This window comes from Tamandua tetradactyla, chromosome 8, assembly GCF_023851605.1.
Source record: "Tamandua tetradactyla isolate mTamTet1 chromosome 8, mTamTet1.pri, whole genome shotgun sequence".
NCBI classification, from domain to species: domain Eukaryota; kingdom Metazoa; phylum Chordata; class Mammalia; order Pilosa; family Myrmecophagidae; genus Tamandua; species Tamandua tetradactyla.
In genome coordinates, this window is record NC_135334.1 from 79,457,498 (window position 1) to 79,468,272 (window position 10,775).

The 10,775-nt window shown below is 38.1% G+C and overlaps 1 protein-coding gene across 1 annotated transcript; it reads right to left on the minus strand.

The window, feature by feature from the left end:
• Positions 1 to 3,241: 3,241 nt before the first annotated feature.
• LOC143643617 (olfactory receptor 52L1-like) lies at positions 3,242 to 4,230 on the minus strand. The gene is given in 2 exon segments (XM_077112225.1): positions 3,242 to 4,188; positions 4,191 to 4,230. Coding segments are annotated over 2 exon segments (987 nt in total).
• Positions 4,231 to 10,775: the final 6,545 nt, after the last annotated feature.

Consider the following 10,775-nt stretch of genomic DNA (forward strand, 5'->3'; position numbering starts at 1 on the left):
TAAGTATGTTTGGTTCTGGGGAATCCAATCACTGTCTTCATCCACAAATGGGAAGTTTATGAATTATTCCTTGAAGAACCAAAGCCTGGAGATGGCAAAACCCACCAAAATCTTGGCATACTAGCTTCCAAAAGTAGTGCTCTTTGACCCCCCCCCACCTTCTCTACACATCCACCTCATAATCCGTTTATGTCCATCTTTTAAACAAATTATTTTTAAATCTTTTTTTCAAAACAGTTCTTTGTGTGCATTGATATTATAGAAATCAGGGGGCCTTCCATCTTCTCACCTTTCACCAAACTCATAATATACTATAATTCCATATAACAGATCCTATTCATTCATAATTTGCAATTTTCTATTCATGAGACATTTCATGGAATGAAGAGTGTATTTGAGGAACACAAGGAATTAGTAACCCTAAACATTTCAAATGTCTTTAATTCATCAGAACCAGTGTTTAAGGATTTCTTAACAGAGTGGCCCTTACTTTTGCCCTATGGAATTTTGCAAATAAGATTTGTATCATTCCCCTGGTGAGGTCCTTCAATAAGCCAGAAACCTCAGTTTCCTATGACCAAAGTAAATGATGACATCACTGCCTACCAATTGCACCCACATATTATGTTTCTTTGTTCATTTCTCCATTTACAGTGCTTAATTGAGGGAATGTTAAAACAAATTTTAAAATGAAACAAAAAATAAGGAAAGAAAGAATAAGAAATACAAGGAAAAATAGGCGAATAGAAAACAAACATTAGGAAGTTATAAATAAATCCAAATTTACCAGTAATTACAATAAAAATAACTAGCCTAAATGTTCCCAGGTAAAAGACAAATATCATCAGAATATAAAAATAAATCAAGGGTGGGCGATGGTGCTGCAGTGGCAGAGTTCTTGCCTACCATGCCAGAGACCCGGGTCTGATTCCTGGTGCCTGCCCATGCAAAACAAACAAATAAATAAATAAATAAGTTATGTGTTATTTACAAGAATGAAAGAGAGGCATCTAAACTATTAGGCAGCAAAAATGTTGAAAATCAAAAGACAGGGAAAATGTGAGGCAAGTATTAATCAAAGGAAAGTAACAAATTAGACTTTAGGCAAAAAGCACTTCTTGTGATAGAGAAACTATCTAAAAATAAATATGCAATTCACCAGGATAATATAAAGCATCTATAAAGCACACACTCAGAATTCAAGAGAAGTATGATTTGCAAGAATACACTAATGGTTTACTAAACTGACTACACTTTAGCCCATAAACAAAATCTACACAGATGTCCACACACTGGTATGTTTTAAATAGTGTTCTTTGACAGAAATGTCATTATATTAAAAGTCAGTAACAAAAATATACCTACAAAACCTCCATGTTTTTCTAAATGAGTCCTGAGCTACTGAAGAATAATAATGAATTAGAAAATAGAACTAAGTAATAACAGAAAATACAAATATCAACTCGATGCAGTATATTCTTTTAAAGCACAATTTAGAATTATATATATATATAAAAGTATATGTTAGAGGATAAGAAAACATTAAATTTGAAGATATAAAAACAGAAATAAGAATAGAAGGAAGGAATAAAGAGCAAAAATAAATACAATGGAAAACAGAACAATATTAGAAAGCAATATAGAGAAAATTTAGAATTTGAAAAAAATAACAGAGAAAAACTGCCAGGATTGAGCAGAGAGAGAGAGAATAAAAATTTTAGAAATGATAAAGTGGGAATAAATAAGAGATGTAGAGATTAAAAGTAATAACAGGATATTAAAAGCAACTTTATAAGAATATATTTGAAAATTTACATGAAATGGAAAAAAAAATTAAAAATATATAACCTACTAAAATTTAGTACTTCTAAGATCAAGAAAGTTGTTTTCAAATGGGAGAAATATAACATAGCCTTGCCTCCCCAGTACTGCCTACAATAGATTGAGCACTAGATCTAGAACAAAATTCATAGATATTTGTAACTCCTTTTGGAATAAGAGCATCTCTTACCAGACTAACCCACCCATGTTTCAGTCAAATTAAAGATAATCTGTTTCAGAAACACTTACTAAGAGCAAAATTTAAAAAGAAAAGGGGAAAAGTAGAAGCCTTAACCATCCTCTCCATGTTTTCTACCAATATGGAATCCGAAGATGGGGTATTCTCTTTATCTGAGCAACCTACCTCAAAGTGGCAAAGATAAGACTTTGTCCAGGACAATACAAAAAAATGTTGCCTTTTAGGAACACAAAAGAATTAAGCCAGGTCATAGGACAATAAACAGTATAAAAGGCACTAATTGTGTGAGAGAGCTTGAAACTGGAGCCAGTTCCTATTAACCAAAATGGGGATCTGTTGACATATCTTCATATCTAGCATTTCTAAGTTCCAAACTACTTTCATATTTCTTAATAAACCAATGCTTAGCACATAAACATAGCATATTTTATGATTGGTAGAATTTGATAATTACTTTTGTTGTATCAAGTTAAAACTCATAAAACATAATTATATTCAATACTTGGTCTTACTGTTTCTCTATCCTAAGCAAAAAAAATGTACATAAATAAATCCAAACAGGCCCATAAATATATATATATATATGTGTATGTGTATATATATATATATATATATATATGTATATAATTTTTCCTTGAAAATAGGGCTCATATATTATTATTCCTAGAACTTATTGCAATTTATTTTATATAAATGAATAACACCCATGTTGCAGTAAAAGGTATTCTCTCATATTCTGATTCCCTCAGTTGCTTGCAGAGAGACCGTACTGCTACCCAGGAACATAATGATCTGAAGCTCATGAAAATAACTAGGAGGGCATGAAGACACACAAACACTGAAATAAAGCAAAGATCTAGACTCTATATTCCCATTTCAGATGATTCTGTATGGTTAGCCATAGAGTGAGGGCAAGAAAAATGGCATATCCAGACCTTTCATCTATTTCTCCCATCCCCAAGTGTCTCTGGTACAAGGAGTTGGAAAATGTTGGATTCAGGAACAAAATAAAGGACGGGGAAAATATTCACAAATCTAACTAGCCAGGTATATAGTAGGTTGTGGAGCCAAGTGCCCATAGCTGTCCTTTGCCACAGGACTACTATGACCAGGACACTTCACTGTGGAAGGCTTTTATCTATATAACCTAGACCATCCACAGGCTCCTGGCTGTGTGCCTGGCAGGAATGCATGAAGAAGAGAATTCAGATACATTTAGATTTACTCTTTTATGTAGAGCACCTTGAGAACACGCTGGCAGATCTGCCGAGTCTTCACTCCATAGACAAGAGGATTGAGAGCAGATGGCACCAGGAGGTAGAGTGTGGCCAGAAGAACATAGACATGATGGGGCACATGGTGGCCAAAGTGGTGAGTAAGGAAAGAGAACATTCCAGGGACATAAAAGATCAGAATAACACAAACATGGGACCCACACGTGCTAAAGGCTTTAAGTCGGGCCTCACCCCCTGGTACCTTTAGGACTGCTTGGAGGATGAGGGCATAGGAAATACCAATGGCCAGGACATCCAGCCCAACCACAAGCAGTGCCACAGCCAGCCCATAAGCTCGGTTCACCGTGGCATCTGAGCAGGCAAGTTTCACCACAGCCATATGTTCACAGTAGGCATGGCCTATGATGGTGGCCCGGCAGAAGATGAGGCGCTGCAGCAGGATGGGGAAGGGGATGAGGAGAAGTAATCCACGGACCAGCACTGCCACTCCAATGCGCCCTATGATCCCTGGATGCAGAATGGTGGAATGGTGCAGAGGGTGGCAAATGGCTACATAGCGATCCAGAGCCATGGCCACAAGCACATCTGACTCCATTAAGGAAAAAGCATGGATGAAGAACATCTGAATCAGGCAGAGAGTGTGCCCAATCTCATGGGCATGAACCAGGAGCACTGTAAGGAGTTTGGGTGCAGTGGAGGAGGTGAGGACCAGGTCAATGATGGCTAGCATGGCCAGGAAGTGGTACATAGGCTGGTACAAGGATGAGTCAGTCCATATGATGAAGAGGATGGTGAAATTGCCCACTACAGCAAGAAGGTAAAGGATACCCAGGGGCAAAGCTATCCAGTGCTGACTTTCTTCCAACCCTGGAATACCTACCAGGAAAAAAGAAGGCTGGGGTAGGTTCCAGCTGGAATTGCTAAAGGTCATCTCAGTGACTTAGATAAGAAAATGGGAAAAGAAGCCAAAGTCATGATTTTCCCATCCCTGATGAGATCTCACATTGTCCAGAGATGAGTACCATCTTCTTGAGAAGAATACAGAGGCTTAAACCAAAGCACAAAGGAATAAGATTATATACAAGAAAGAAAATCTCCCTTTCTTGAAATAATTTGCTTAAAGGCAAAACATCCACATATCTGAATTAGGACATGTCTAGTTCTATCTGCAGATAAGAACAAACATATACTGCTTTTAGAGAGGTATTTAATCTCTACAATACAATTATTCATATCTTGGAACAGTCAACTCCAATGGATTCTCTTTATTAACCTCTTAGAATTACTAAACACTGTAAAACAATCTCATTTTTAAATTAGTTTCCCACGATTTCTATGACATGATATAGTACTCTACATTTGTTCCTCCTATGCCCCCAATGTCAGCACTTCAGACCCTATAGGATTTTTCCACAGCTATGTTATATGTTACTGATTTGTGTGTTCCATTCTCTTCTCTCTTCTCTACTCTGTATATTATCTCTGACTGAGTTCATCCATTCGCATAGTTTTAATCCATCATGTACTTTTATTTCTTCCAAATCTACATGTCTAAGTAAAATAGGGTTCTGAAACACAAGTCCACTTTCCATTTTCCTACTGAACTACTATAAGCCATAGTCAACATCTACAAGACTGAATTAACTCACCTATTCTCCTCAAATTTGTTCCACCTCCCATTTCCCGTATTTTTGTGGATTCTATCACTACCTGCCTAAATAACACAATCTAGAAAGTTGAGAACTATCCTTGATCCATCCTTACTTTTCATACCTCTTACCCATTCACCAATCCCTGTTGACTTTTTTTATCCCCTCTATGCCTACTCCTCCCTCAATTTACCAGTATCACTGCCTTAGTATACATTCCCAACTGCTGTCACATGGTTTGCTTCATTATATTTTTCTGCCTTTCCTATTAATTCCTTCACAGCCCATTTTCCACCTTAATGTAAGAGGGATTTTCCTAAAATTCAGATGTCATCATATCACTTCTACAGTTATACCCTTCAGTGAACATAATAAATACAATAAGATAATAAATGGCCCTCTAAGACTATCTTTTGTCTATTCCTGCCATCTTAGCATAGTTGCATGTGTATGTCTTATTCTCTTACAGTTAGCATTCTCACATGGTTTGCTTTAGTCATTCCAATATTCTTGGAATAACACAAGCACACCATCCTATGTTATATATGCCTCTTACATATTCTTTCCTCCTTCTCTTTTTTTACTCATAAAAGCATCCCTTCTAAAAACTTTATGCAGCAGTAACATATTACTGGAATTGTTAATTTTTCTCTTCAAGACTTAGAATCCACTGCTTCCTGTCTCTTATGGGATCCAATGACTGATGTAGGACCACACTGATTGCATTAGGAGCATTTTATTTTATGGTCTTCCTTTGTTTGCCCACAACTTTCTGCTTTATATCAATTATAGAAAGGCTTTCAGTGTCCTGATGGTTTATTTCAAGAGAATGGACCACATTACATCAAACTGTGTAATTAGAAGGAAGTAGGGTGGAGGTTGCACGCACAATGGAAAAACACAAGCAGTGAAGTCAGACTGACTTGGGTGTAAATTCCAATTCTTTTATATTCTAGAAATGAAGCCTTGGAATGTTACTAAAACATTCTTGAACCTTGATTTCATCATCAGATGGTAGATTAAATACTTCCAATCCTACTGGGTTATTGTAAAGCTTAAGATAATTAAGATAAAATAATGGTTTACAGGTTATTTTTAATCACAGTTATCATCAACATTAAAAATAATAATAAAAGATGACTGAATATGAAATAATGGGCCTTGTTCATTTTTTCCTTGTCTCCATGGCTCTGGTTCTCTGTTTTAAAATTTTGATATGTCTGTTTCTGGGGTATATGGTCATCCAATCTCCCTAGTAATCCAAGTCAACACGACATGCCAAATAAATAATGAATGCTTTATTTAACCCCCCCTACATGATTCACTCTTTGAGCACTAAAACGAAAGGCTTAAATTGGATATGCTTATAATTCTGTGTGCATATATTGAAATGCATATAGTCTAAACATATAGTGTGTGCATATAGTCTGAAATAATTTTATTTTTATGTCAGTGGGTGTGTGTGTGTGTGCATGTATATGTAAAGATAAAGAGTCAGGAGTGTCTCAGTTCTTGTGAATTATGCATCTATAGATCATCCAGAGGGTCTGTTTCATAAGCCAATAATGAATTCCCCAAAACTCTGAACATGGAAGCTATGACATCTGAAATGTCTAGTGCACATATATGCCCAACCTTTGTTTTTCCTTCAGATTCCAATCTACTGATAACATCAAGTGAGAGTGATATACTTTATTGAGACTTCCAGGGAGATCTCATAATCTTACAGAAACTTACATTATGGAGAAATTTCAAATGGTGAGAAAGTTAATTCTCTTTCTTCATTATCTCCCTTCTGCTGAAAGCTTTAGACCACCTGTTAATTTGGGGGGGCTGAGGAGTAAGAGAACACCTGTGTAACAGTGGAAGGCCACCTGTGGCTTTGGTAGCAGCAGTGGCAGTGGAGCAGTGGGAACTCAACCCAAACTATAGTAGGTGAAGGAAAGAAACAGACATATGTAAAGAAGAAGAAGAGTATAACCTACCTCTTTTTTGTTTTGAATAGTTTGTGAGTATATAGCAAAAGCCTAAATATGCTTATTAAGAATTAATTGTTGGGTGGGCCATGGTGGCTCAGCAGGCAGAGTTCTGCCATGCCGGAGACCCAGGTTCAATTCCTGGTGTCTGCCCATGCAAAAATAATAATAATAATAATTGTTAAAGTAAGTAAGATGTCCCCCAGTGGTTCTTCCAGGAAAAGCAGATTAAGCTTTATTCTCAGGAACCTACTAGTGAAGATGCATTTAGCTATCTGTCCAGGAAGCAGACAATTTTAGGAAAGAGTTAATGTTCAAGTCCTCATTCATGTAGATTCCACTCAATCAACATGTATTCTGTGAATTTGTCCCAAAATTGAACAAGGCAGTGTGGCATGTCTCCTTTTCTTCATCACAGCCCTTTTTCCTGCCATTGCATTGGTTACCTTGCACTTTAAAACCCTTTAGTGCTTCAGTCCTCTAGAGTAGGGACTGTGCCTTGCTTATTGTTTATTGCTGTAATTTCAGGGCAAAGTTCAGTGCCTAGTATCTAGTTGATGCTCACTAATCCTTGCCGAATAAATAAACATCAATATGATTAAATTAAAGAATTGATAAATGAGTGGGTGAGGCTCTTAAGGAGCCAAGAATCACTGGAACTTGAAAAGGTAGGGAATGAATTTAGAGGATAAGAAAGACAGCAGGCAACACGTGTCTATCAGAGATGTAATGAGCCTCAACTTTCATTGCCTTAAGTGATGCTCTGGATACCTCATGGCTGAAAGACTCCTGCTGAATCTCTCTGCTGTTAGAAATTATGACAGAACCATAGGTGTGTGTCAGCAATGACTGGTCACTTATGTCACTGCCTCTCTGAGGCAGGAAGATTGCTCTATCACACATGGCTTCTCCCCCTCTCATTAATCTCCTTCTTAACAGTGTATAATTATAAAAAGGGAGAGATGGGGCACAGAGAAAGATTATGGAGGACACAGAAATAGTGTATCCATGATAATGACCTTGTAGGAGAAGGAAAAACAGAAATCAAGCATCAGATGCAGAGCCTTAGGTGAGAATTCTGAAACACATGATCAATAAAATATACCAGACATAGGGACACTGTTCTCTTGGTCTCTGGATTCTCTGTGAGGATGGCATGCTTTAAAGTCCTGAGTCAGCCTTAAGGAAGACTCAGCAATGTGGCTAAAAACTTGCAAAAGGAGAAAGTTCCTATACACAGAAAGTTTACACAATGCCCCTCTATGCTCAGCTCCAAGAACAGCCTCAGTCCCCTGTTGAATCTCCATAATGACCTTCTGCCTTAGCTTGGTAGTAACAGTGATGAAGAGGATTGTTGATTCATAAGGGCTGCATAGTAGTCTTTGAAGACAAAGAGGAAATCAAGCACATCACTCAAGGTCTGTGCAACTGAAGTCTTCCCAGGATATGAACACAAATACTAGCTCAGGCACAACTTGGGAAAAGGAGGTAAATCAGCTGTATCTAAACAGGACACATGTGATGATGAGGTTGTCAATTTGGGGTCATGCTAAATGCCCCAGTGAATGCCACAAGCAGAATATGAAAGTGTAATGGGATTGGTAGGTACCTGTAAGGTCACAGGTAAGCTTGAAGCAATGTGTGATCTAAATGGTGGAAGGTAATAGTGGAACAAGGAAGGGTAGTTTTGAAGAGTCAGGCTTGAAGACACCAGCTACTCAGTCATGGGGAGGAAGCTTAAGACCATGAAGAGGGAGTTAGACTAGATGTATTGGGAGGGTTGGAGCTACATTAACAAACCAAGAAAGAAACAGCCCTTAACACAGTGACTGTGGTAAGGCCAAAGTTAGATCTCAACGGTCTTCCCCAAGCTCTAAATCCCAAGCCTAACCTCATTTCCTCACCTGAAATCCCATGAATCAACTCATAGCTGGTTCTATTATCTTCATGCTGTAAGGCAAGTCCATTCCTGATACTTCCTCAAGGCAATGTTAGTGTCTGTGAACAAAGCACTGGGTACACAGGTCATTATTATCAATTGGAGGTCCCAGAGGATATACAGGCACACCTGGACAGAGATTAAGTTTGCCTCCAGAGTGATGAGAGGCACATAAAGATGAGGATACTGCCCCAGGGATGGGGGTGGAGCAAGCAGGCAGAGCAGGGCATGGCACTAGCACCTGTCCAGGTGACCCACATCTGCCCAGTAATGATTATCCGCCCTAAGCCTGTACATCCTGATGGTTATGCTAATAATTCTCAAGCTTTCACACTGCTCTGGAGCTCAGACTTCTTATTCTCACAAAACAATCTTGAGCCCCAACAAATCCTTCAGTTAATGCTGTAGTTTGGTGTGCTGATTCCTCCAGGAGCTGGGAATGTTTGCTGCTGAAAGTTGAAAACTCACTCACTCTCCTTTGGCCAAAGGAGATATTATCTCCCAGCTAGACTTATTGGCAGTGATGGGTAAACATAGCAATAGGATTGAACCTGAGCCTCTTGGTTCAATCTGGGACAAAACTGAGGACCATCGCAGCTCAACAGCTCCTCACACGATCTCTAGAGCAACTGTGTCACAGTTTAACTTCTTCTGACCCACCTGTTTCCCTGACTCACGGAGGGGTGTTGTTCCCAAGTATATTTCCCAATAAATACCTATATGAAAATATCTGTCTCAGAATCTGTTTCTGGAGATCCTAACATAAAACAAATATCTGCACACCTCAGGTGAGCAGAGTACTCTCTAGAAGATTGTGACTGGTCTGAGGATACCTACCCAGGACATGGTGAGTACATGACATAGCCTCAGGAGAATCTATTCCAGCAAGTGTTCAATGAGATGAGTTGAGGCCTCCACTTACATACAACCCATCATCAGGCAAGCCTTTCCCTAGGTCTCATTTCTATCTATAGAAGCTACCGTTCCATCCCAGTGGCTGTATTCTCCTTGGGAACAACACTTCCAGTGCAACAGTCTTTTCACTTATCCAGTCAACCAAAATTTCATCCACAACTAGTAGGAAGCCTCATTTTATTCATTCATTCAATAATATTAATTAAATATTTACCAATTCCAAGTACTCTGCAAGATGTTGGTAAATACTAACAGTTTATATTCTAAAATGGCCCTTGCTTACATGGATCATAAGATGATATATATTAAATACATATTCACTCAAGTTTTAATAGTGATTTATAAATTATAACCACAGAGTTTTAAAAGTATATAAAGAAAACTTGCTCAGTTTGCAGCATTTAGGAAAAGAATCCTTAACTCAAGTTAGTAAATAGAAGGATTGTCCAAAAATGAAGAGAGTTTTAGGGTTACGTTAAGAATACAAAAACATCAAAACCCTGAAACAAGGGAGGCTTGAAGGTAATATTGCACTCAGGGACAGAACCTGTAGCCTGTAGGACCTGTTAGGCCATATTTAAGATTTGTTAGGCAATGGAAGATCATGAAGGATTTAGGCAAAGAACTGAAAACATGATTACATTCTTATTATAAATTTATCATGCTAGGAGAATGATTGGAAGGGGTTAATAGATAGTCTGCATAAGGAGACGAAGCCAATGATAACCAGAGAGTTTCAATAATATGACATGGCATCAGATAGATAAAGTAGGGATCTTTGGGAATGAGAAATCAAGAATCTGAAAAGCCAGAGTGTTCACTGGATCATCTATACAAAGACTGAAGCCTCTCACCAGGTATGTTAGCAAGCAAAAATAAGAGAGGAAGATTTGACCAAGTCATAATTTAATGAAGAAAATTAACCAGGTATTAATGGGAGTAACTGGGAGTGGTGGAGGATGACATGTGTGAACAGAATGACCTTCAGAGAAGCACCAGCCCATGCTTGTATTGTGCTTGTCTGTTTGCTTTAAAAGGAAA